Source organism: Boleophthalmus pectinirostris, unplaced genomic scaffold (genome assembly GCF_026225935.1).
Source record: "Boleophthalmus pectinirostris isolate CB_2022bp ecotype Guang Dong unplaced genomic scaffold, ASM2622593v1 HiC_scaffold_8, whole genome shotgun sequence".
Taxonomy (NCBI): Eukaryota; Metazoa; Chordata; class Actinopteri; order Gobiiformes; family Gobiidae; genus Boleophthalmus; species Boleophthalmus pectinirostris.
Genome location: NW_026571515.1, coordinates 32,538,968 through 32,566,872, shown reverse-complemented (window position 1 = coordinate 32,566,872; position 27,905 = coordinate 32,538,968). Strand labels below are relative to the sequence as shown.

The 27,905-nt window shown below is 39.8% G+C and overlaps 1 protein-coding gene across 1 annotated transcript in view; it reads right to left on the bottom strand.

The window, feature by feature from the left end:
• scube3 (signal peptide, CUB domain, EGF-like 3) overlaps positions 1-27,905 on the bottom strand; it is a 203,535-nt gene that overhangs the window by 90,436 nt on the left and 85,194 nt on the right. Inside the window, exon 4 of the mRNA XM_055166159.1 lies at positions 16,192-16,347. Within this exon, the coding sequence (XP_055022134.1) occupies positions 16,192-16,347 (156 nt within the window). The remainder of the gene's footprint in view (positions 1-16,191; positions 16,348-27,905) is intronic.

Sequence of the window (27,905 nt, the reverse complement as noted above, 5' to 3'; positions counted from 1 at the left end):
TTCCTGCACTTTGCGCAATGGGCTCTGAGCCTAATACTCCAACAATTACTGAATGTCTCTTGTCACTCTTCACCCTTCTTTTTATGCTGCTTAGAGACGAAAATGCAAAACAATCTTCAAATGTTACGTAACTTTTATTCTGTTTATTCTGTAAGCATGTTGATAAAGGCACCATTCAAAGTCAATGTGGTATCTGCAGTATTTTTCTATTATTTGGATACATGCGTGAGAGGATGTGATTAACTACACAAGGGGCTAACAGCTCTCCAGGGAGCTCGGCGAAGTTGTAAACACAAGAAGAACTTTTTATTGACAGTGGATGAACGCTGCTACGACAGTTCTGAACATTTCAAGCTAATATAATCATAGGAGCAGAGAGAGAAATGAGAAACAGAACCACATGTGGAGCTAGTTTTAACAATTTATAACCCACAATGAACTTTTACTTCGGACAATAAATCCAAAATACGACTTCATTTAAAGAGTGACGGGATCAAAATTACAAGTGGCTGCTCTATCTCAATGTCATAATAATTAGAATACATCAATGGAGGCTTGTTTTAAATTTACACGCCATAGGAAATGTGCTCGATAAATTCTTGCTGTAATCACGTCATTACTTCATTACAATAGTGAACAGGAGAGATAAAGATTGCAGGATAATTTGAAAATGGTCTTTGATATTTTATTACATTGTTTAAAGTAATTGCACATGTAAACGCACACTTTTTATTTAAGCTACAACATGTGTCAAGTTGACTTTCTCAGCATTGTTTGAGACCAGCTTTTGTAATGACATGGACATAAAGTATATGGTTAGGGTTAGTATTTAACTTCATGAACTTTTATTTTCAGTCATACAAACCCCTGAACCAGAATTGGAATAATATATCAACAACTGTGTACTTTTATATGAGTTACAATCCAGTAAACATATCTTTCATTGCACTAGCTTCATTTGTTTTTGTTTTTGGGATTCATAACTGCAAATTCTGGATACTCTGGCTGCAATTCAGAACGCAATCTGAATGGTTGCAATTAGCAAACTGGAAAAACTACAGAATTTAATAACATAATTTTCTTTGCAAACAACAAAATATTATATAATACATATTTTAATAATACCTTTAGACCTCCGCAAACTTCCTCTGAAATAGATGAGAATCTTGTATTAGTTTAACTGTTTATATTTCAGAGTTTTCTCAAATGTTACTCCTAATCCATGGACGTGCTTAGAATTTGGATTTTTGAACAGAATTTTAAAACATGATTTTCAAACCCTATCCTTCAGCCCTAATGGCATGCTCTCAGTGTCAGAAGCCCTTACCAAAGAATATAAGGGAATCAACCAATTAAGAACTTTGCTCATGGTAAAGTCATAATATGTAACCTATCAACAATCAGGCTACGTTTATATGATGACTTTCTGAACAGAAGACGCAAAAGTGGTGCTGCATCTTCACTTTTTATTCCGCATTTAGACAAGCGTTTTCGGGAGGAAATCTGCATGATATGGTAATGCAAAAGTATGTGGAATTCAATTGGGTATGCTTGTACTTAAATCAACAAGGGCATCTTTGGACATACAGAACACATACATTTTCATCAGCTACTACATCAACTACTCCGTCCATAAAGTTGTCCCAGCATCAACTGGTTCTCCCAGATCACCTGCGATGAACTGGTGCATCCAAAATTTGACAGAGGTAATTGCAGATCCTTCTCTGTTCACTCATAGTGTTTATGCCAGGGGTCTCCAACCTGTAGTTCAGGAGCTACCAGTAGCTCTCCACCCCCTTGCAAGTAGCCTGCCAAAGGATTTCTGAATTATATGTATAGTACCAAATAACTCAAATTGAATTAATTACCACTGTAAATTTGTTATTTTGCACTTTGTGCACTAATAAATGGATAATTGCTTAATGTTTTAAAGGCATCTAACGGTATCTAAGGCTTGCCCTCATATCAACTCAATTTCTTGCAACCGCTAAAATGAGTAGCTCTCCGGCATTTTCATTTTGTAAAGGTAGCTCACTGCCTCAAAAACGCCGTCATCGTCTAAAAGAAAGGCACGTCTGATAAAATATTTTGTTGTTTTTACCAGCAAACGTTCTCGTGTAAACAGGCCCTTAGAGGTTCTATATTACACAAAATTGACTATTGTGAGCTTTTAGCCATGTCATAATGCTGTTACTGCATCACAAGAATTGTGTTTTCTCCAAAGCTCAAAATGCTCTGTTCCAACTTGTGATGTCATGAAGGGGTAGTTTTCGCGATACTTTAGTGACACTTTTAGTTCAGTAGAGATTGTTAATTCCAGGCTGAAATTCTCCAAATAATGTGTTTTTGATAGGGAAACCACATTATAACATAGATCAGAGAACAGCGTAATATGGAGCCATTAATAATTATAAGGTTTCCATTTCTAAATCCAGTGTGTCTAATGTATTCAGCTATCACCAATGCAATGTAATATCATGTTCTTACTGGAATAAGCTGTCTACATGTAATTAATGTTCACCAAGGTCAGTTTCATTGATTTAGGATAAGATTTCACTCTCTCTGGGGTCATAAAAATACAGTCTATTTGCAGGATATTTTGATATGTGATCATGCAATGTTAACTTAAGGACCCATATCCACTAAATCAGCCAATATCCCATTCTAGCCACCACACCATGCTGCTATAGTGATTGACAGAGAGGAGAGTTAAGTTATTCTGGTTTGTTACTATCACATAAAATCAAGTCTGTATTTGTTTTAGCAGATCGCAAATGGGTTTAAATCATGGGAGTTACATAAGCTAAAGTAATTGATCTAACATATAGCAAAAACACATGCATGTATGGATAATGTGCTTGGCTGAACTTTAAAAATTCCTGAATTCCAATGCTCTGAATCCACTCTCCCATGCACGTATATTCAATATTTATGTCTCATGCGTCTTCCTATATAAAAAGCACAATAAATCAAAGCTGGTGGTGACTTTTTGACCCAAATGACATCGCTATCAACCACTAAGCACCCTTGACTGGCTTTTCAAAGACGCCATGCCTCGACTAGAAGAAATATTTGGGGGGAAATAAATGAAGTGTTACGCATCGGCCGGACCAGACGACCAGCGGTAAAAGGGGAAGAGAGGGGGGAGAAGAGGGGGGGGCGGGCTGGAGACTTGTCATTAGCCGAGCGGATGGCAGACCCCCACAGTCTAATTGGCACCAGCTCTGCGTTAACAAGCGACTCTCGGGCAGCGGTACGGAGAGCGCGGGGTCCCACCAGGCCTCACCCCCTCAACCCCCTCACAACCTGCCAAACACCACCTGACCTACCAGACCCACCCGGGCAGGAGAGGGGGAGGAGGTGGAGGAGAGCTTTTTAATGAACAATAAAGCACAAGAGACACGCTTTTTTAGGAATTTCTCACAAGGTGGATTGGAATTTTTCTACTTAGTGGAATTTCAAAATATTAAAGTTGATTCGAGAGGTGTCAAGAGAAATCAGTTAATAAGGTCAAGATATAATTATAAGGGAAGAAATCATGTTTTAGGAGCAAAAATAACACAGTTTTTATGAAATCGAATACTCCAAAAAGTAAAACTGGCTATCTAACTTTTTGCCAGATTCATTTCTTTAATAAATTATAAATGTATGTCAGATCAAAACCATCAGATTGAAAATGGCTTCTGGATGAGAGTTGAAACGTCTTGATTTCAAACACAGGCTCCAGGTGACAACCTCTGAAACCTTTTCTACCTTTATTGTTGAGAAGAAAGTTTGATTTGATCAAAGCTGGTCACATGGAGAAATGGTAATATATTAGACACTGTAAAATACATTGTTTGGACAATGTTGTTTGCCCATGGTCGGTCAATAAACATCAAACCCTGATGGTTATTCTTACATTGATCATAAAACTAAAATAACATATCGGGACACCCCCATATTTTTATAGTGATTTGTAATATTAATGTTAATATTAGGTTATTTTCTGATCTATGTTATAATGTTTCCTCATCAAAACATAACTGGTTTTGTGCTCAGTTTGATTGACACATGTTTGACCCACAAACCCTGCATATTTAGACTGAATTCTTCCTTTAAACAGTTCCATAAGTAGAGATGTAACAATAACCAAAAAATCATGATATCGTATTGTCAAAGTTCTCACAATAATATCGTGGACCATCACAATAGATGGAAATACAAGTCTCTTACAAGTCTCTTAGATTAAGAGTTATGGTGCAGTAATAGCTCAAAAAAGACCATGATCCGTTGCTCCGTTTTAGAAATAACAGTTCTAAGCACTTTTAAGTCTTAGTTCTTTGGATTAAGTCTTGTCAAGGCATTTTAAGAGGAAATATTAACAATTTTGTTGGCCCCAACAAAATATCGCAATAAATATCATACGGTGAGATGTATATCGTGAAAATATTGTACCAAGAGATTTGGATATCTTTAAATCCCTAATCATGAGCCCCCCCCCCCCCCCTCCCACCCCATCGTGAGTTTTCCCACGATATCGCAAAAAATATCGTATCGTGAGGTTCATACCGTGATAATATAGTATTGTGAAATTTTGGATATTTTTACACCCCTAGTAATCAGGAAGATCTCCACTGTGTTTTTAAACTCCACCTTCACTAGAATCATTTGGATGATTTCAGTCCAGTTTACTTGAAAACTATCACTGCATGACATCAGCATTTTGGGCTTTAGGAGATGTAGAATGAAACAAAACACAACACTGAACATGTTCTTGATGAGGCAACAACATTCTAACATGGCTAAAAACTCACATGGGTAATATAGGACTTTTAAGAATTCATAAGAAAGCCTGAGAATGATGATGAAATTTCCAGCTGAAAATGCTCATTAAGAAGAGATACTTACAGTAAACTCAGACTTGGATTTGATCAAATGCCAAATGAAAGCCGATTAGCTGAACTCTTCACGGTGCAATAATTTTGCTATTTAAATATATCTCAGTCACATTCAGTGGTTTTAAGAAACTCCTGCATCTTCAGCTGCCCTGGGGCGAACTGTCAGAGTTGTGGCTGCTGTTCTGTTGGTATGGCCTCTCACATTTTCAAACAGGTCAAGTAATTCAAGTGTTTCCCAAGGACCAACTAAAACAACAGAATGCAACGCTACTACTAAAGAGACAGAACCACAAACTTCTGGGTTAACCACAGTGAGCCTATATGTAGTGCCATTTGTTTTATCTTTAAATATACATTGCTTGCAGGCTTTATTCGACAGGATATAAATCGCATGAAATTGGGGTGAAGATTTGGGAGAGACATTTGGAAAACTGTTTGAGGGATCAGTCGCTGAAGTCGTCACAGAACCCAGCATGTGTCCGACAGCCCAAACTTAGTCTGTATGAAATTCAGTTAAGATTTTTTCCATATATTTGAGCAAAATCTGTCTTGCCCCAGTGCAGATATATTGTATAAGCAGCTCTTGAAGTCAAAAGTCTGCTCCGTGCTGTCTGCATCTAATTAGAAAGCATTTTAAGTGCTCGTTAACATGCTAGTTGTTGTCAGCTTTACTGTCACAGCAAAACTCTGCACTGGTTTCTGAGAGTTTTGTGAAAAATGCTTATAAACTCTTTGCGGTGAATAATTAGGATGCTTGGAATGGATAAGATAAGTAGACCACTGCAAACCGTTTTAATTGAACTACTTAAGTTTTTCACATTTTTTAAGACCTAAAAAAGTCAAACAGCAGCAGCTTTAACTGTTTCCGATGGACCTGTAGCTCTGCGCGAGACCTAGAATCCACTAACGCAGACACAATGGGCTAGTGGTGCAGACCCAAATAAATCAGTGAGGGTCTGATGAATTTTTGTAAACTCAAATGTTGCAACAATCCAACTTCCTGTGCAAGGTAAGTAAAGTAGGACAATGTGAGAAATCCTGCGAGGGCTCCTTCCAGACACATGTGCAATCTGCAGTTTGCCATTAAAGATGGAGAGTTAAAGGGACAGTTTGGAATTTTGGACATAGGAATTCATTTTGGAGTGTTGGAGACTTGTGGAGACACTTTTTTTTAAATGTTCCATCCAGTCCTTGTATTTGCAGGGGTCGCTGGGGCTAGGCTAGCGCATGTCAATGGGCCATAGTTAGTCTGCCGCTAAAAACAGTTTTACCCACTCCACAAAACACCTGAAGCAAATTTATTATTACGCCAGAATGTCCATGTGTCGATAGAATAATTATTTGAAGGATTTATGTCTGAGCAGCAACAGCAAGTTCCAGACAGAAACCTTGGCAGCAGGGGACTGATATACGAGAAAATAGTCCCTCAACATGCGAAGATTCATGCGATGCAAGGTTAGTTTTATTTCAAACATTATTCTATCAGCACAGACATTTACATCAACAGTCTGGTGTAATAATACATTTGCTTCGGGTGTTTTGTGGAGTGGGTAAGACTGTTTTTAGTGGCAGGCTAACTATGGCCATTGACATGCACTAGCCTAGCACCAGCGACCTCTGCAGATACAAGGACTGGATGGAATTTTTTTTTTTTTTTTTTTTTTTTTAAGTGTCTCCAAGCATCTCCAACACTCTGGCTAACTAGAAAATGATGTTCTATATTCAAAATTCCAAATTGTCCCTTTAAAGGAGCTCAGATTTTTACATGAAAATCAAAACTAGTTCCTTTTAATGGTTTTCAGTGGTCCAATGTTATTCCTTACTTACTTTATGCATTCTGAACATTCTTATTATTTACTGAAATAATTTTAACTGATTTTCAGAAAATCAATGAGAGAGATCAGAGAAGAGTTTTATCACGGTAAACGTAACAACTAGAATGCTAACCACATACTTCCTGATTCTCGAACAATGAAACACTTTACATTTGGATGCAGACGAGTGCTTTTCACAGCTTTGAGAGACCAGAGCAGGGTTTTGCCATGATGAAGCTAACAACAACTAGCATGCTACCCTCATACTTCCTGATTCTCGCACAATGAAACGCCTTATATTTGGATGCAGACAAATGCTTTTCACAACTTTGAGAGGTCACAACTTTGTTACGGTAAAGCTAACAACAACAACTAGCATGCTAACCACATACTTGCTGATTCTCGAACAATAAAACGCTTTATAAATACATGCAGACGACAAAAATGGTCCTTACAAGCTGCTTTTACACTATATCTGTCAAGTAGCGAGACACATTTTGCTCAAATACTAGTACATTTAAAGTTGGACATTTATTAATTATCTCAATTTTTCTGCCCCATTCTTTTCCAATAACCAGACTGGGGCCCTTCCTGAAACTCTCCTCCTCCCTCCTCCCTCCTCCCCTCTTCCTCCTCAGAGCCACAGTTGTAATAAGAGCAGTAATAATAAGCAGATGAGCCTGTCTGTTAGCTTTTCAAAATATCGTCTTGCTGATGTGTTGAGTGAAGGAACTTTGTAGATTTACGGCGTCTTTAATCTCTCCGCCCAAATGGCTCTCATCTGGAAGCAATAAAGACAAAATTAATATGAAAAACGGCACATTAAACAGGTCCTGGGGGTGGTTTTTCAAAGAGGATGTGACTAGATCATCCCTCACGGAGATATGACAAGGAGCTGATTTAGTGGTAGCACTTTGAAACATACGACTCAAATAACACCGCGCATATGAAACGTCAACATTGACAGTTCACCGGGGCCAGGCTGAGCTCAGAAAGGAACACCTCATTTTGGACAATTTAGGGACTTCTTCTGAACATCCGACCTAATAGTTCCCAGCATTCAGTAGTGTAGGTTTACTGGGCGTTTACTACACGGTTGTATGTTTTAGTGATTAAAATCAGCAATACATTTAGGCTACAGTTGGGAAATCTATCTAATGACTGATAATACTGTGAATGTTGTTTTGAAGATCTGCACAATTTTATTATTGGGCATTACAATACATCATAAGTTTGACACACCTTCTCATTCAATATGGTCTTCTTGTCGTTATTTTTACCATTTTATACATTTATATACATACAGTACACATCAAAGTAAGTAAGAAAAATCTGAGTAACTTTACTAAATATTCATCCATCCATGCATCCATTTTCTTCTGCTTATCTGAGGCCAGGTCGCGGGGGCATCAGTCTAAGCAGGGACTCCTAGACTTCTTTCACCGCAGACACTTCCTCCAGCTCCTCCAGGGGGACAAGGCGTTCTCAGGTCAGCCGAGAGACATCGTCCCTCCAGTGTGTCCCGGGTCTTCCCCGGGGCCTCCTTCCGGTGGCCACCTCCCGAGGAAGGCGCCCAGGAGGAGGAACAGATGCCTGAGCCACCTCAACTGGCTCCTCTCGATGTGGAGGAGCAGCGGCTCTACTCCGAGCTCCTCCCGTGTGACCGAACTCCTCACTCTATCTCTAAGAGAGCGCACAGCCACCCTGCAGATGAAACTCATTTCAACCGCTTGGTCGAAATGAGGTGAGGATAGGAATGTAGACTGACCGGTAAATCGAGAGCTTTGCCTTTCAGCTCAGCTCCCTCTTCACCACAACGATTCGATACAGCGACCGCATCACTGCAGACACTGTGCCAATCCGCCTGTCAATCTCATGCTCAATCCTCCCCTCTCTTGTGAACAAGACCCAAGTCAATATTTTTCTTACATTTTATATTTAAATCCTCAATGTAGCCATCCATTGAGTTATTTAACTTTTTTCTCGACAACATAAATCCATATGTTGCTCCATATATTTGATGCCTCCTGTATGTATATAGAATGTAGAAAGTAAAAAAAAAAAAAAAAAACACTGAATGAGAGGGCGTCTAAACTTTTTTTTTGTGGGTATTTATAATAATATTTTCAAAATATAAACCTCAACTAATGTATTCAAAGACATTTCTGTCAGATTTTTTCAATATTGCAAATGTATTCACAATTAGTTTTACACTATTCTATAAACTGCACATTTGTTAATAAGTATAGAGTTCTAGTACAATAGAACTCGCTGTCAAAGCCTGTCATAACATGTTTTAAGAATACATGTGGTTACGTTCAGGTGTGTACTGGTTAAACAAAAGCGCAAAAAGATAAATAGGAACATATAAAAGGTGTTGTGTAAATGCTATAGTTACATCGATTAACAGCAATGCTAACCAGAACGCACTGTGATTTTGCAGATTAGAGCTCGAATTGGAGGCTTGAACCAGATATCTCCCAGTGGGTAGTCAGAATGCACAGTCTGCTTCACCACTGCCACCCAACTGTTAGATTGACTGCAAAAGTTTAAAGTTTATATTGCAGAAGTGTGGTTGCATTTAACTATATGGGAAATATTTAGAAATTTACAATGTTACAATTCATGAATCCTCAAAACCGTAAAACAGCAGTGGGAAATGTTCTTGTAGTCTCTTTATACCATATTATTGCCCTATAAAAATGTTGTTGTTTGTGTCAGCACGATAGCCCAAGAGCTACATCACATTTGTCACCACACTCTCACTCAATCAGAACTAGAAAACAGAAGAGACACAGAGCACAAAAACAAACGTAGCATAAAAGGGACAGCCTGCAATCACATCTCTGCTGACCCCAAGGTCTTAGGATAAAGGGGGAGACTAGAGGACCTGAAGGAAACCCACCCAGACACAGAGAGAACATGCAAACTCAAGTAAGGCCCATCTACGTAGGAACCAATGGAACAAGTCCAGGTTTGGCTGTTTGGTAGTGAGAAGAGGGTGTAAAAAAAAAAAGACAAACTCCAAAAGCAAACCAAAAAACATCTATACTTAGGGCATAATGAATGTACTTGCAATTAAAGTTTTGCACTGTTGTTTTGACTATACCGCATACCGTATTTTTCAGACTATAAATCGCACTTTTTTCATGCATTTCACATTGACAGCCGTGAGAGGGCACTCTAGGCTTGTGTGTCAGTGCTACTCCTGTACCGCTGTCACTTCGCGACCTACTGCATATGTCTCCTGCAGAAAAAGCTGCTGTTCTGCTGCAAGTAGTGAAATATTCAATCGAAACCGGAAATCGAGCAGCAGAAAGAAAGTTTGGAGTGAGCGAGAAACTTGAGAGGGACTGGTGGAAAACGGGGATGGAGAACACAGCTTCACAGCAACCGGGAGGGTGCACCATGCAGCTTTCCTGGAAGTCATTGGATGGATCGACAAAGCCTGGACTTCAGTGACAATGAAACCATCCTGTCGAGATTCAGAAAGCCCGGAATAACTCTAGCTGAACTGATGCTGAGTCTGACAACAGCTACACAGATCTGGAAGTGGCACTCCATTTACCTCATGGATCTATGGTTTACCTCTGGAGGTTGCGAAGTTGCTCAGAAATGACACAGAGGATGAAAAATTTAATGGATTTAGTGATTTGGAGTGAGATGGAGAGTTTGGTAAACTTGTTCTGTTGTGTTGTTTATGCTATAGTTATCTGAATAACGGTTATGTTTACATACCAGACACTTATTCAGCCTGTTGTTCTCTATTCTATTGTTATAACTATAACTTGTCTTTTAAGATGAAATGTCAGTTCCTGTTCCCTGATATTATAAAATAAATTTCCCCCCAAAAGTGCAACTGATAGTCCGGTGCAACGTATATATGTTTTTTCTTCTTCATTACGCATTTTTGGCTGGTGCAACCTATTTTAAATAGATGCCTTTATTTTTATTTAATTATAACTTATACTGAGACTTACTATTATTATTCATTGTTTCATGTATGCACTATTATGTTTTTCAGTATGCACTATTATGTTTTTTTCTGTATATACTAGTAATAATCAATGGCAATAATAATACATTTTTGAGGAATGGAGTAAGTACATTACTGGGGTAGGTGAAAACAGGAACTATCAAAACAAAGATGCCTTGAATGAAGTGCAAAAAGATTACTCAAACACGCAAGAATCAATCACAAAACAACTCTGAGTAAGCCAATTATGAAGGAACACTGTCACAACATGTTCAGAAGCTTATAAAAGTCAATTTTACATAATACACTATATTACTATACTATACTAAATACTTTTAAAAAAAACAGTAAAACTATTCTTCTAAATGCACGGACAGCTCATTTTCTTCTGTCCCTCTCGCTTGGCCTGTGTAACCTCTGGACGCTGAAGTAAGCCTATAGCTCTGTGGCCGTGGTGCGTTCACTGTCACTCCTCCGTCCCACAGGAATGCTCCGTAAACAGGAGGTGTATCTGCCACTGGCCTGCTCTTTAATTGTTTTCTCTGCTCTCAGTCCCCCTCAGGCGCACTCCAATCCACACATAGCTCCGACTGCTGCCAAGCTCCGTGCTCGTTCAATTTAAAAGTGTGCAAAGAAAACAAAAAGGCATTTATCCCTGATTTCTTTTATCCCCTCAGACCTGGAGATGCTTGCGCTGCTCGGCTTTTCATCGTGGCTTGTTGGGGCTCATCCTGTGCTACAAAAGGACTTAGAAGTGCACAAGTCATGAACTCTTCTAAAAGGCTTTGATAAGGAATAATTGGCTCGAGCGCTGCATCACCGGCCAAATATTTAACCCTCCTTAGTCACAGAGGCAGTGGTTTTCAAAGCAGCTACAAGTTTATACACAGATGATTGTAGTTTTTGAAGATGCACAGCAGTTTTGGATGTCAGACACTTCCAGGATAAATTGTTTCGTGATAGAACCTTGTGTATAACGCGATTGTGTCTTTAATTTTGTTTAGACAAGTAGTTAGGCAGTTCTCCAAACCACCAGTGGAAATGTACCTACTAGAATAAAAGCCAAGTATCTGTACTAACAACTCTGCAACCAAGTATCACCTACACTTTGCAGTAACGTCATACTGGGGGTGTTCTGCGTGTATCTCAAATGGTGGAATGTTTAGGAGTTGCCATGGTAACACAATGCACATCAAAAAAAGTTTTACGACTGTCTGAAAACTCAAGAAAAAAGATGCAAGACAGATTTAAACAGCACATTTTCAGGAGCCTGTGATCAATGTGAGCGTTTATGGTTCCGTTTAGGAGTTTGATTTTGAATAACAGATCTTCAGACAGAGCAGTGCCTTCAGTTTGCATCACAACCCCAGAGAATTTTTATCAGTTGAACATTTACTTGAATTCTGACTGAGTAGTGGAACAGAATCCAAAGGTTGTGGATTTGAAAACTATTCATTTCCAGTTTTTCACCTCCAGTGCCGATACTGATTGTTTAGAATCCAGTGCAACCGGTATTCCGATATTTTAGGCCGATACGTAAGGCTGATTTGTGGACTTTGCATGCTCTGCTCATGCTGATTGAGTTTCACTGACACAAACCAGCCTGCAAAGAAGCATTGAAAGATAAGTGAAATTCAAGCAAGAAATTTCATGGACAATAAAGTCTACAATAACTATAACATGCTGGTGAGGAGATTTTGTTTGTTAATTCTCACTGAGCCGGAGAATAAACTTCACAAAGAACAGAAAAGTCATTGGTCCATTTACAGCACCAGAGTTAAAGGCACTATACCTGATTTTTGAAAATTGTGATTCTAAGCACTTTGAATGACTGCGTGTATGAATTGTGCAATACTATCAACTTGACTTAACTTAAAAACTTAAAAACAGAACTAGTTAATCCTCACTTACTATGTGCATTCTGAGAGACCAACCAACTCTGAAAGACCAGACCAGAGTAAAACGAACAACAACTAGTAAGCTAATGTGCACTTCCAGATTGTCAATAATTGCTGATATAGGGAGATGGTGGTTGATGTTCAATAAATAACATCAAAAACCAATAAAGGACAACAGTAGCTCAGTTGATAGAGCGTTCGTCCACTGATCTGAAGGTTGGCGGTTTGAATCTAGCCAGGCTGGCGCCACCTAGTGCCTCTGCTCAATTTCATTTCTCTCCGGAAACTAGGTCAGGTAAAAAAAACAACAGAAGTGCAAGTTTGGGCAGCAGCCAATCAGTGAAGAGCCATACATTCTGTGTGGGCAACGACCCCCAAGATCGAGGATTTAAAGCCAGAACAAAGAGAATGTTTGGTGAATTTTGTCAAAGGGAAAGATGTTATTGCCCTTTTTCCTGTGGGATTTGGAAAAAGCTTAATATACCAGTTAGCCCTGTTAGCGGCGCATTACATACGTTATGACCAAATAGCAGCTGTTGGTTAAATGAAAAAAGTACCCACCTAAGGTCGAGAAAACGAATCCTAACACTGCGAGGTCTGACGGTTTCCACGAAGTGAAACAGTCTGATGAATCAGGCTGGTTCAAATCCACTCTCAACATAAACATCATGGGTCGAGCAGCCACACCCACTGACCCACAGGTTGGCTGGCGTGATTTCAGCTCTCACAGATGAATACTGTTGTTGTGTCCTTGGGCAAGACACTTAACCCACCCACCTCACCCCCAGAATCTGCATACACTGGTGTGTGAATGGATGAGTGGTTCCTTGTTGCCTTGAAGGTGGAAAAGCGCTGTATAAAAATGTGACCAAATAAATAATTGTTAGCAGACATATTTTAAGAGTGTAACAGAGAAGAGAGACATGGCAGAGACAGAGACATTGTCAGACTCTGCAGGCCTGGAGAGTGCACATCTTAATTACATGTGTTTCAGTTAAACCATATAGGTCCACTCAGAGGGCTGACTGTGACTTCCAGCATACACACAAAACACTTCAACTTCAAGACAGATTTCTAAACTCTTGCTTTCAATTGCTTTATCATTAGATGAACACAGCATGCCACTGACCTATTTTGAACTAAAGAGCTGCTTATACAATATTTCTGAACTGGGGCAAGACGGATTTCGTTGGTACAGGCTCTTGAACCATTATGCTGGTGAGGAGATGTTGTTTGTTAATTCTCACTGAGCAGAGAATAAACTCTAATGTTCACAAAGAACACAAGTGACTGGCCCATTTGCGTTGCTAAAGTTAAAAGGATGTGTTGTGCTCTGAGCTGTACTGCTATAATATTCAGGCTTGCTAGGGTTTTTTTTTCTTGTTTGTTTGTTTTTTAAGTTGCTTTCATGTACCTCCAGCACAAATCACATGCTTTTGTTTCTATCCGCATCTACAAACACAGTGAAGATGCCTTATGTGGATAAAAAGTTATGCGTCCCCAAGTACCTACAAGCACCTTTAACAATGCCGCACCATCCCTTTAAAGCTGCTGACTGATGAAACGAGACAGGCCAACGGAGCCCCACCAGCAAGCAGCAGAGCTTTTCTCACAACAAACTCTATCGACTGTTCAAGTCCTGACTATTGGAAATACTTAACACTGCAAAGCCAGATATCCATGCATTCTTACATAACCAAGTGCTTTTTGAGTTAAAGTCGATCACAGACCACTTCTTTTGTATTCCAAGCAATTCATTTTCCCTCACAATATAATACGACGATGCAGGCATTAATAAATATATTGCATGATACTCTGTGATACATTGCTGTTTTTTAAGAACCAAATACATTTTAATAACTACATGTATTTGTTAAACCACTACATGTGCAAAGTTAATGACATATTTTAATCATCAAAACAGTGAAAAAGATACAAAAATGTCTGATGTGATCGATACAGCAGCCCATGATAACGATAATGTATCACCAAAGTTAGTATTAAGATACACTGATATTTGGATATTTTTGCACACCCCTAATTCATTTGTCCCCTCCTTTGTAAAGCTTTTGTTACTTGATACTAGCCTGATTCATCAGCCAGTTTCACTTTGTGGAAACTGTCTGACCTCGCAGCATTAGGATTAGTTTGCTCGACAGTAGGTGGTTTTTTGTTTTTTGTTTTTTTGTTTTTTGTTTTTTTTATTTAACCAATCGCTGCTATTTGGTTGAATGTAATGAACTGCTATCTGGGCTAACTGGTATATTAAGCTTTTCCCAAATCCCATCGGAAGAAGGGCAATAACATTTTTCCCCTTGATATAATTCACCAAACATTCTCTTTGTTACAATCGTTGCCAACACAGAATGTATGGCTTCGTCTACATCCATTTCGACCGCTTTGTTTACCGTTGTGCTGTACCACAAATGGGACCCAGTCATGGCTTCACAGCTCTTCCCTGATTGTCCGGTGCACGGTCTACAACTTCAGGGTTCTTGCAAACCACCTAGTGTATTCCGAGTCCTGACATATTCGCTGGAGAGCAATGAAACTGAGCGGAGGTACTAGGTGGCGCCATCCTGGCTAACTTGACACAGTCCTCCAAGAAGAAGACTTACCTACCTCTTGCAGACAAAATAAAACAATTTGGGCATGAATTGTGATCAAATCAAAAATGCAGCCATGGCTTATCTACAAGATATTATCGAAATTGGGATGTTTAATGCAATGACCTGAATAGAAACTGCAAAACAGAGGTACAAAATGATATGTCTTCACTTTTGTGTTTAGATTTTGCATTAACTTTTTGAACCTCACCCAAGATTATAGGCACAGGTAACATTTTAGATGCACTGCAAAAAGATCAACTACAATTGTAATATCAGCTCTTAAAGTTCCTGTATCTGATTTTTAAAACATGAAAAACAGAACTACTTCGTTTAAAAATGTTTTGCAGTATGGGCCAAACTTATTTATCACCTTCCTGATGCATTCCTAATCCTAATTGTTCATCCAATGCGTTTATAAACACTTTTGGCAGGAATGCAAAGTATAAATTGGTTAATAATTACACGCAGTCAGATAGTACACGTTAGTCTATTTTAACCCATAGACAGAACATATAAATGGACAAAGCTAACCCGGTAGCTGCCACGTGCCAAATAGGAAGTGAGCATGGGGGCACTTTCGGCTCCATCGACTCTGGCTTCAGTTGACTTTACTTTGAAAAATTGTCACCCTTCTCTCTGTAACGGCTGTAGCGACTCTCATCATTTTGGTCTTAAAATGTTCGCATAAACCCACTCTGCACAGTTATTTTGTCCATAAATATTCAATGAAATTGCTCTTATAACTGTTAGCCTCATGAGCCTCATTTGAGTGGAGCTATGGGTGAAGTCATACTCCTTTTGTCCACTTTTTTATACAGAGCTGCTTTTACATTATATCTGTGCTATGGCAAAACTATTTTTTCTCAGTTACATGAAGATAACTGGGTACAGCCACTTTAATACACAATAAACTACTGAGAGTAATAATAACAATTTGCATGCAGTAACTACACTATGTACTACTGAAGAGAATAAAGTAGAGATGAAAACATGTTGCGCTGGTAGCAGACTTACACTTGCTGTGCAGGGACTGACCTTTGGGCCTCTGGATGCAGGTGTGCTGGTTGTCACTGAGGAGGAAGCCCTCTCTACAGCGACACTCATAACTGCCCATCATGTTCACACAGATCTGCTGACAGCCGCCGTTCCCCTCCGAGCACTCGTCCACATCTGAAAAAAACAAAAACAGGAAAATACATGAGTTTAAGACTTACAGCCGGTAATTAGTCAGAAAGATATGGTTACTGTGGATGTGGAGGCAAAATACAGCAGCAAAAATAAGTTCAAGTCAGGACTAAATATGGGCTTCCAGTGCTAGGCCGGATCAGGACTAAACCAGGACCAAACCAGGCTCAAACTGAACAAGACAAAAAATACAGGTTAAATCAATGTATTTATTTAGACAGTCACACATACTGTAGGTTAAGTCCAGTATTGACTTATTATTAAAATGAAAGACCATTTGCCCTCTCTTAGTTTTCTTTCTGTTTTGGGACATATTCCATGATGAACCTTATAATGTTTTTAATAGTTTGTCTTAAAGGGCCCATATTACACAATTTTAACAATGGCTGGGTATCATTAAGAAGTTGCCGATACGATACAGACCTTGATACGTAGGCAACGATACGATACATACCTCAATACAGTGAGCTTTAGATTCGATATATTTCAAATCGATTCGATATGGTTCAATAAAAAATAAAAGTTAAATCATGGTTGTGATACTAAAAGTCTTTGTTAAACCACTTCTTGTGCAAAGCTAATATGAAACATAAAATAATAATAATAATATTTTTTTTTTTTTTTTTTAAGTGTAACTTTTATTGTCACAAATCAATTCTGAGACAGGGCTTTCACACAATGTATACATTTAATTAAATTTTCCGCTCTTTCTAGAAGAAAAATGGAAAAAAACAAACAATAGGTAAAAATAATAATAATAATAATAAAGATAAGGCATATGAGGGCATAAGTGTAATTTGAAAAAGTCAATAATTGGACCCCACCTCTTTTCAAAAATTGGCACCCTGAGCTGTAGTTGAGACGATAACAACACAAACATTTTAATCATCAAAACGGAATATGTCAAATGTGTTGCATAAAAGAGCTTCCTTCCTCTAAACAATCAAGAAAACTGTAGCTGTAACAAAATAATTTAGTAAAATATGATATATCGATATATCGGGGGCGATATATCGATACATGCAAAATAACTGTTCACAACACAATCAAACTAGAATGTTCCTCGGCACATCACCCCCGTCTCTCCTTGCACTACTGCGCATGTCTCCTGCAGAAAGAGCCACTGTCCTGTTTTTATCATGTCAGAGTCTTGTAGGATTTCAGCAGATTTCAGTCTCTCTCGGGGGCGGGGCTAGTTTTATCAATCAGGTATGAGCGGATGTCCGGCTACTGAAGTTTGAGACGTTTTTTCTCATCATTTACACATACGGGTAAGACGTATCCTCCTCTCTAATGTTCAATCAGTATCATAACTTATTTTATCACACAACGATAAACAATTTGAGTGTCTTTAGCTAGCGTTGCAACCCTAGATCCATGTGTGAACTGCACAGTTAGTAACGTTTTCTGCACTCTGTACCCGCTGTGTCGCCAAACCATAGACCGTATATATGAACGGAGAATGTGCCAAACAAAGAATCCGTCCGTATATTCGCCGCAGGGTTCAACGTGTGAGAAAAAAGTAAAGGATTATAGTTCGGAATTTACGGTATATTTTCCTTTCAGCAGGAGCGTGATTATACGGCTGGGCGATTTTCAACAAGCACATTTCTCGATCTAAAGAGAATTGGCTGTAGAGTTGTCGATTAAACAGACTCAAGTAACAGTAACAATTAACAGCCTTAATTAGTCATGGATTCATTAGGCCATCCTCGTTATATATGTGGGCGACTTACAGTTCCTCATTAGTCACCGGAGCGTTGCCGAGGTCACACCAGAGCTGAGGGAGTTTGACCTGCACTAGGACATCTGTCTGAATACTTGTGTGATGCACTGCAGAGCTGTGAAAATGCACATGTAGCACTACGAGGCTGAGAGCAGGAAATCTGATCCTCCCGGGCTTCGGTACCTGCTGATGATGAGCGCCTGTCAACCGCAACACCGAGGAATTCAGCAGAGGAGGGGGAGGGGGGGGACAGGGGCGAGCAAGGACGGAGAGAGGAGATTAAAAAAAAAAAAAAAAAAAAAAGAGAGGGAAAGGAAAAGAAGGGCAAGGAAGGAGAGAGGAGAGCAAAAAGAAGAGAGTGAGAGAAAGAGAGAGAGAAGGAGGGGGGTAAAGAAGGAGACCAAAAAGAAGTGAGAGAGAGAGAGGGGAGGGGAGGGGGAGAGAGAGGAGGGAGGGCAAGGAAGGAGAGAGGAGACCAAAAAGAAGAGAGAGAGAGAAGGAGAGGGGGGGAGCAAAGAAGGAGAGGAGACCAAAAAGAAGTGAGAGAGAGAAAAAGGGGAGGGGAGAGGTAACCAAAAGAGAGAGAGAGAGAGAAGAAGAGAAAGAGAAGGATAAAGAGAGAAAGAGGAAGGCAAGGAAGGAGAGAGGAGACCAAAAAGAGGTAGAGGAAGAGAGAGAGAGAGAGAGAGAGGAGGAGGAAATGGACAGAATGGGGAGGAGAGAGGAGACCAAAAGGAGGTAGAGAGAGAGAGAGAGAGAGAGAGAGAGAGAAAGAGAGAGGAGGAGGAGAGAATGGGCAGGAAGGGGAGGAGAGGAGAGAGAGAGAGAGAAGAAGAGATGGATAAAAAGAGAGAGAGAGGAAGGCAAGGAAGGAAAGAGGAAACCAAAAAGAAGAGAGAGAGAGAGAAGAAGAAGAGAAGAATAAAGAGGGAGAGAGGAAGGCAAGAAAGGAGAGAGGAGACCAAAAAGATGAAGAGAGAGGAGGGGAGGAGACAGGGGGAGAGAGCGAGGCGGGCAAGGAAGGGGGGGGGGGGGCAAGAAAGAGAGGGATTAGACAAATAAGAGAGACAATAGAGGTAAAAAGACACAAGAGACAAGTAAGAAGACAGAAGAGAGAGTGGGGAGCAATGAAAGAGAGATTAGACATGGAGGGAAAGAGGAGAGAGAGAAATGGAGGAAGGGAGAGAAGGAGAGGAGACAAGGATGGAAAGGAAGAAAGTAGAGGAGAGAAAATGAGGACTAGATGAGATGAGGAGAGAGAGGGGAAAGAACTAAGGAGTAATGTGAGAAAAAGACAAAGAAAGCAATGAGAGAGGGGGAGAAAACAGGATAGAGAAAGGAGAAAGCGAAGGAGACTAGGAGAGGAGAGACAAAGTAGATGGGAGAAGGAGTGAAGAGTGTTGAAAGGAGAGAAGGGAGGAGTGAAGCGAGAAAAGAAGGGGTAGAACGGAGGCTATTTTCCTTATTTAGGGGAGAGGAAGGAGAAAGGAAAGATAAGATTAGAAAATACGAGACAAGGAAAGATAGAGGGGGTCAAGGAGGGAGCGAGGAGACAAAAAAAGCAGAGGAAACAAGAAAATAAAATAGTAGAGGGAGGGAGAGAAGGAAGGAGCGAGGAACGGTACGGAGGGTTAGAGAGAAGTCAAAGAATGAAAGGAGGAGGAGAAAGAGAGGAGATGAGGAGTGAGAAAATAAGAAAGAGAGAGAAAAGGAAAAAGAAGAGAGAAGGATGGAGGAGACTAGAAAGAGGAGAGGAGATTAGGAGATAGGAGACAAGAAGGAGTCGAGTAGAGAGAAAGTAGAGGAGAGAAAAGGGGATCAAGGAGGCAAAGAAGGAGAGTGGAGAAGGGAAAGAGGGAATTGGGAGAAATGAGAAATTGAAGGAGTGGGAGAAGAGGGAGAAAAAGAGGAGGCAAAAAAAGAGATGAGAGACACAGTAGAGAGAAGAGGAGTGAGGAGAAAAGGAGAGAAGGAAGGACTGATGAGAGAATAGAGGAGAGGACAGAGATGGTTAGATAAAAGAAGGAGATTAGGAGAGAGGAGACAAGGACAGAGAAAGTAGATGAGGAGTGAAGAAAGAGACAGAGAGATTAAGAGAGAGACGAGAAGAAAGGAAAAAGAGCAGACAAAGAAGGAGAAAGGAAAGCAGAGATTAGGAGCTAGGAGACAAGGAGGGAGACAAGGAGAGAGAAAGTAGAGAAGCTGATGTGTGAGAAAGAGAGTAATAGAGAAAGAGAGGGGAGAGAAGGAAGGAGGGAAGAGAGAAAACACAGAAGGAAGAGAGTGAAGACCAAAAAGAAGAGAGGAGATTAGGAGATAGGAGACAAAGAGAAAAAGAGGGGAGAGATGAGGAGTAAGGAGAGAATAAGAGCGAGAGAGAGAGAGAGAGAAGGAAGGAGAGATGAGAGAAGATAAAGAAAAAGAAGAGAGGAAACCGGAAAGAGGAGATGAGATTAGAAGAAAAGAAGGAAACCAGGAGAGATGAGGAGTGAGAAGAGATAGAGAGAATAAGAGAGAGAAGAGAAGGAAGAAGAGAAGCCAAAGAAGGAGAAAGGAAAGAGGAGATTAGGAGTTAGGAGGCAGACGAGGAGAGAGAAAGTAGAGGAGCTGACGAGAAAGTAATAGAGAAAGAGAGAGGGGAGAGAAGGAAGGAGGGAAGAGAGAGGAGACCAAAAAGAACAGAGGAGCTTAGGAGAAAGAAGGTAGGGATGAAGAGAGATAGAGAGAATAAGAGAGAGAGAAGAGAAGGAAGGAAGGAAGGAAGGAAGGAGAGAAGACAAAGAAAAAGAAGAGAAGAGACCAGAAAAAGGAGACAAGATTAGAAGATAGACAGAGAGACAGAGAGAGAGGAGCTTAGGAAAAAGAAGGTAGGAATAAGAAGTGAGGAGAGATACAGAGAATAAGAGAGAAAGACAAGAGAGAAGGAAGGAAGGAAGGAAGGAAGGAGAGAAGAGAGAAGACAAAAAAAAAAAAGAAGAAGAGAGGAAACCGGAAAGAGGAGATGAGATTAGAAGAAAAGTAGGAATCCAGGAGAGATGAGGAGTGGAGAGACAGAGAGAATAAGAGAGAGAGAGAGGAGAGAAGGAAGGAAGGAGAGACAAAGAAAAAGTTAAGATTAAGATTAGAAGAAACGAAGGAAACAAGGAGATGAGGAGTGAGGAGAGAATAAGAGAAAGAGAAGAGAACGTAGGATGGAAACAGAGAAACCGAAGAAAGAGCTGAGAGTTTAGAGAAGAGGTGAAACAAAGCGGCGAGTAGAAAAGACAGGCAAGGAAAGAGAAAGGAGACAAGGAGACGAGATGAGGTAACAAGCCTATCCATCTCCATACTTTGCAGAATGAAGAAGCCATGTGACTGCGCTCTCTCTATCTCCTCTAAACGGCTGTACACCTAAAAGTCCCCCCCCCCTCGAGACTTAACACCACGGCGACAGCGATGAAATTGCATCGCTATTACATTTGTGCTATTTTTGTTTTCTTTCCTAATGGAAGCTATTTCACATTGTCACTTTTTGCCGTGTTTTGTATCAGCTCTTTGGCTCGTGTGCGTGACAGTTTTGGAGGTGACTCAGTAAATCCCACCTTAGCCCAGGAGGAGACGAGAGCCCAAATGGGAATACGATCCATAAATCTTCTCCGCACATCAATAAGACGCTGTATACACAAAGATCTTTTTAATAAACTATCATGCGAAACTAATTTACAGTGTATTTATGCAGCGGGACAAGGCAAGGATTGGGTTTCCATTGGGGGAATTCTCAGACAGATAGACGGTAATTCCACTTTGCTCTGTCCTATTTTCTTCACAGAGATGAGGAGAGAGTATAAACATAAGAGCAGGTACCTGAAGCTGACCAGGCATGTTCATAAATAATACAAGTCAAATAGAAGTCGGCGGCCCATTCACGCACTTGTTAAATCATGTCTCATGCACGGGGTTGACACAATAATAGAAACACAAACGCTGGTATCTATACTGAAAAATAAATAGATAAATACAGAGTTTTAGAGCAGCTACTATAACTGTGTAACTATTCTGGTGGAGGATCTGTCAAATGCTTTTCTCCATGGAGATGTTTTTGCTTTGTCTCAGTGTTTCACAGTATGGCATTAAACCTTTCTATCATCACGGAGGCCAAACCAGACTAAGGCTATGTTTATACTGAAACGGATCACCGTATCAGAAATGATTTGCGTCCAGACATGTCGTTTCTGTGTCCACAAGCCTTTCTTATCCGCACAGTTTTGAGCATATTTGTTTACGTTTTACAGAAATGAAACTTAAAACATATGGCTAATTTGCATAAACTGAGCACTCCAGAAACTGCTCGCTATTGTGCGCTGATGCGGTTCAGTTTCTGTCGGACTAAAGGACACGACTCAGTGGATTATGTGTTCTTTCTGTGACAGAGGGGTGGTCTGCTAATGGTGAGTCTGTTCTGTGCTTCTATCACAGGGGTGTCAAACTCATTTTGGTCCGGGGGCCGTATCCAACATACTTTGATCCCAAAGGGGCCAGTTCAGAAAACTCATGACATATAAACCCCAAAAACAGCAATAAGTTCAAATATTTGTCCAGAGAAACACAAATCTATCACAGAAATCTTTTTTAACTGATGAACTCTTTCTTTTACAAAATATTATAATATTATGAACAACCTGAAACTTTAAGAAAAATGTAATTTCAACACAAAGTTTTAACATTAACTTGTATGTAAATAGGAATAAGTAAATTTTTGTTGGAAAATCCTGCACTCTGCTCCACTTTTCTCATTTTGGACATTTTGCTGATGAGGGTGTCACGGTCAACAGTCAAAACGATCGTCCTTTAAGAGCGTTTGGAAAGAGACAAGTCTTCATTTGTGCTGCTCTGGTGGGAGGGGCCACGCACAGAGAAGCTGGAGACACTGATATGCTCAGCACCGCAGAAAATTTACAACATTTTAATAGAAAATATAATTAAAATATTTTTGTAGAAAATCAGCCTGAGGGCCAGATTAAAGATCTTGGAGGGCCAGAACTGGCCCCCGGGCCGTATGTTTGACACCTGTGTTCTATCATGTTGGAGATGGTTCATATTAAACTTTTCAGAGATTATACATCTGCAGGTCATACACATAGACCACATATATGAATGGACATATATTTTAGCGTTTTGCCGGTGTATTACTTCGTGGTGCATAGACCTACATCAGTCTATTAGCATTTTCAGGCGTCCACACGGTGCCGGATCAGATCCGTACTCAGATGAATTCATGGGAGCTGGCTGCACCAGATCATTCCGTCTCTGGAGTCGTTTTCAATCGGATTAATGTGGACGAACACTGCATCCACAACAAAAACTACTCGAATACCTACTAGTGTGGACGGAGCCCAAGTTACATAAGTGGCAACCCTGCTCACAGTCAGAATGTTTGTTTTTCTAGGTATTTTTGAGCCTGTAAATGGAATAAATGTAAGTAGAACTGTTTAATGTCATACTGGGGAACATTCCAAGCAAAGCAAAGACATGCCCATAGAAATAAGCAGGTGACAAACCCCACCCAAAAGTTAGTGCACCTTTAATACCACATGTTACTATAAGAAAAAGGATCATTATTTTGTATGGAAAATGAAGTCGTCTTGTCCAATCCAATCTAATCCACTTTATTTCTATAGCACATTTCACAAATAGTTTCCAAAGTGCTGCACAAATACATAACAACAATAATAAAATGATAAAATAAATGCTCAGATTTAATCATTAGTCTTAAAATAATAAAACCAGTCAAATAAAATAAGAGCAAAATCACAGAATAACAATAAATAAATAAAGCCAATAAAATACATTAAAATAAAATAAATATAAGACACAGAGGACCACACAACTCATGCGATGTAAAAAGTCTTCTAATTATAGTAGTTGTATAGGAGTCTGTATGGCATATTGGTCTTTTTCATTAGTATATGGTACTTAACTGTTCAAGGGTCGTGTATTTTATGGAAAATTTGGGAAACTTTTGTTTGTAAAATAGTGGGTCAATGTGCATTCTCAGTACACAGTAATGAGGGTATTTATCGTGACTAATTGGAATAATTAATGAAATAATCAATCATTGTTATCTGGACTATGAACACAGTCTGACAAATGCTGTGCGCTGTAAACAGTTTGTAAACAGTGCCAAGTGCCAGTCCCAAAATGAACTTGAAACATTTTATGATTTTGTTTGTTTGGAAATCTATCAAGAGGGCTTTATTTGGCATATTTCTTCGTCTTATCTGATTAAACATTAAACATTTATACAAAGTCTCGAATACAAAAGAGAAATATATTTTAGAAGCCCTCTATTGAAATAATCATTGGTGTCAGCCCAAATAAATAAATTATGATTTAGTCATCTGTTCATTCTGTTGTTCACTTGTAGTTGTTTGTAGCAGAGGTAAATATTTGGGGGATACAGAGCACAATATGCATTCATTAACTCTGATAAGTGTTTGAGAAATTCCATTTTTGTGTTGTATCTAGGGAACTCACTGCCAGCTCAGTCCTTGTTATCTTGCCATACGTCATCAGAGTTATAATACTCCCTACAACAGAAGCATAACCAGACTGGACTGCACAAGACTGGCCAACACTATCAAAGTCTTAGGTAGGTAGGTCTTAATGTAAATGAACCCCTCCTGTGTCATGCCTCTTCCATTCAACTCTACTACAATTTATTGAGTAAATACTGAAAGACTTTATAATGTTATGTTATGTTATAATGTTACCTCCTCAAAAACATACCTAGAGTTGTGTTGTTTCATTCACACATGTTTGAGTAACCCTTTATTAGTCTGTCTGCATCTCCAAAGCTCAAAACGCTCTGTTCCACCTTGTGATGTCATGAACCAGTAGTTTTGTTCAGTAGAGACTGGCAGTTTCAAGGTTGAAATTATCCAAATGATTCTAGTGAAGGTGCATGGAGTTTATCAATAAGTAAGTCTTTATTTCTATAGCACTTTTCACAGACATATGTCACAAGGACACTTTACAGAGCATTACAGATTCATTATTCTTTTTTCTCCACACCTGGTTGTGGTAAGCTACTATTGTAGCCACAGCTGCCCTGCAGCAGACTGACTGAAGCGCGGCTGCCGTGCCAATCGGCGCCACCGATCACCACCATCACTCACGCACACAACACGTTCATACTAGGCAATGTGGGTGAAGTGTCTTGCCTAAGGACACTACAACTAAACAGCTAAATACTACTATCCCAGGTTTGTTTTATTTAGTCTTTGTTTAGTTAAGTTAATCACAATACACAAGTTACTTTAAATATATTTTATTTGGTTATATCTGTTCGTTTGGTTACCAGCTTACCTGTTACTCCACATGGTCTGGAGACAAAAGAGGGGCGTGCCCTTGGTCGGCCATATTTGTAGTCTCTGGGGGAGGTTTTGGGCCAAACCATGTGGAGGGGAGACTCAGTTTCAGTTCTCTTTTGTTTGATTGATTTAGTTTGTTTGATTTTCATATTTCAGTGTTTCTAGTTTATTTGAGCACTGTTATTTAAAGGGAATTAGGCCCTCATAAGAAAGTAAGCAGCACACTTTCGAAACACGTAAAGTGGCTAGAAGAGCTAACCTGGGTTTGTTGCACTGACCCATTCTTGTGTGTGGGGGGACTATAAATTCGGCACAATTGAGCCTGTCTGGAGTTCACCTCCAGTGTTGCTGTGTACACGTGGTTTTAACTTTGTTTTGTTAATTTCTGTTGCTTTTGACTTTATTTAAGCACAGTTATTTTTTGTAAATATGTAATTTTTCATTCTTCCACAAATCCATGGTGAAAGCAAGAATGAAATTTGACCACTTTGGCCAGCTTCCTCACATAATTAAACAACTGAAGATATATATTTTTTAAACGTGTGCTAAAAAAATGAATAATATTGCAATGAGCAGAAACCAGTGTGTGAACTCGGTCGAAAAAGCAGGAGAGCAGAACCCAGCCTGAGTCAAAGTGAACATTTGAGTTGTCATGTGAACAGATCATCATGTGAACCAGCTCCCCTTCACACTCTGAGCTCTCATCTCTCCATCACAGCAGCTGCAGAGGCCATAGTGAGGCTGGCTTTGAGCTCAGTCAGCCCCCTGCATCTGCACCTTTACTGATAAACCTTCAGCTCCCTGTGATAAAGTCTGCCCTCCAAAACTCCAGCCAGAAACACGCTACCCCCCACGCATGCATGTTAAACAGAAAGGACTCAACTAGGTCCTGAAATATCAAGATTCAATATGCCGATTCTTTTACTCCTCCAAATGAGCTGTGGACAGTTTTCCATCGCAGTATATAGGCTTACAGAAAATGTGAAAGGGCCCATATTATGCTATGTTCTGATCTATGTTATAATCTCATCAAAAACATGCCTGGAGTTGTTTTGTTTCATTCACACATGTTCTCTCAGATGGAAAAAGCTCTGTTCCCCCTTGTGATGTCATGTGGTAAGTGTAGTATTAAGTGTTTTTAAACTCCATACACCCTCACTACATGACATCATAAGGTGGAACAGTCAGGTTTGTGGAGATGCAAGCCAATTGCCAGTGAGGATGGATGGTTTTTCTAAGGCCCCATACACACTAGTACGTATTCGAGTCGTTTTCATTGCGGATGCAGTGTTCATCCACTCTAAGTCGATGGAAAACGGCTCCAGAGACGGAACGATCTGGTGCCGCTAGCTTCCACAAATTCATCTGAGTATGAATCTGATCCGGCACTGTGTGGATGCCTGAAAACGTTGATACGCTGATGTAGGTCTATGCGTCACAAAGTAATTCACCGGCAAAATGCTAAGAGGCTACAATATATGTCCATTCATATATACAGTCTATGCATACAACCTGCAGACATATAATCTCTGAAAAGTTTAATATGAACCATGTCCAATGCGATAGAAGCACAGAACAGACTCACCATCAGCAGAACACCCCTCTGTCACAGAAAGAACACATATATTCCATTGATTCATGTCCTTTTGTCCGACACAAGCTGAACCACATCAGTGCACAATAGCGAGCTGTTTTGTGAGCGCTCAGTTTATGCAAATTAGCCATGGGGTTTTAAGTTTCATTTCTGTAAAATGTAAACACATATGCTCAAAGCTGTGTGGATAGGGAAGGCCTGCAGACACAGAAACGACGTGTCTGGATGCAGATCGTGTCTGATACGGTGATACAGTGATTCATTTCAGTGTAAACATAGTCTAAACTTCCAGTGCAAGAAAAGCAACCAAAAAAAAAAAAAAAAAAACAACTCAGTTTTTTGGGGCATTTCTTCAGCTAAAAAGTTAGACGAAGGGGCTTTAATATTTCAGTGGTCTCTCAAATACTGATGTCCAATAGGCCTGTTTATAGTGAACTGAATCTGCAAAATGATAAGACATATAAAACATGAAAACAAAAATCCTAAAAAAAAAATAAAATAACTGGTAAATACAAAACCCAACTAGGTCATGTTTCCAAACTAATTCAACCCAAATTGTTATTTTTGGCAAAGCTGGTCACCAAAGCCAATTGAATGCGTGGTCCTTCTGGCACAACATAGAAGGAATATATAGGATGTCCATTCTCCAGAGAGTGATCCTCTGGAGAAGAAGACTGGGCAAAATAGTCTGGCTAATCAGGTTAAAAGCCCCTGTCTTGGGTTTTCACTCTGGGAGATGAAGGCTGGCGGTTCAAACAGCAGATTAGGAGGCTGGGAGAGTGAGCAGGGGCCACAGCAGCTACAGAATATATATGGAGCCTTTACCCTTGTGCAAAGCTAAACACACACTCAGTACATTCAGATGCTAAACAGA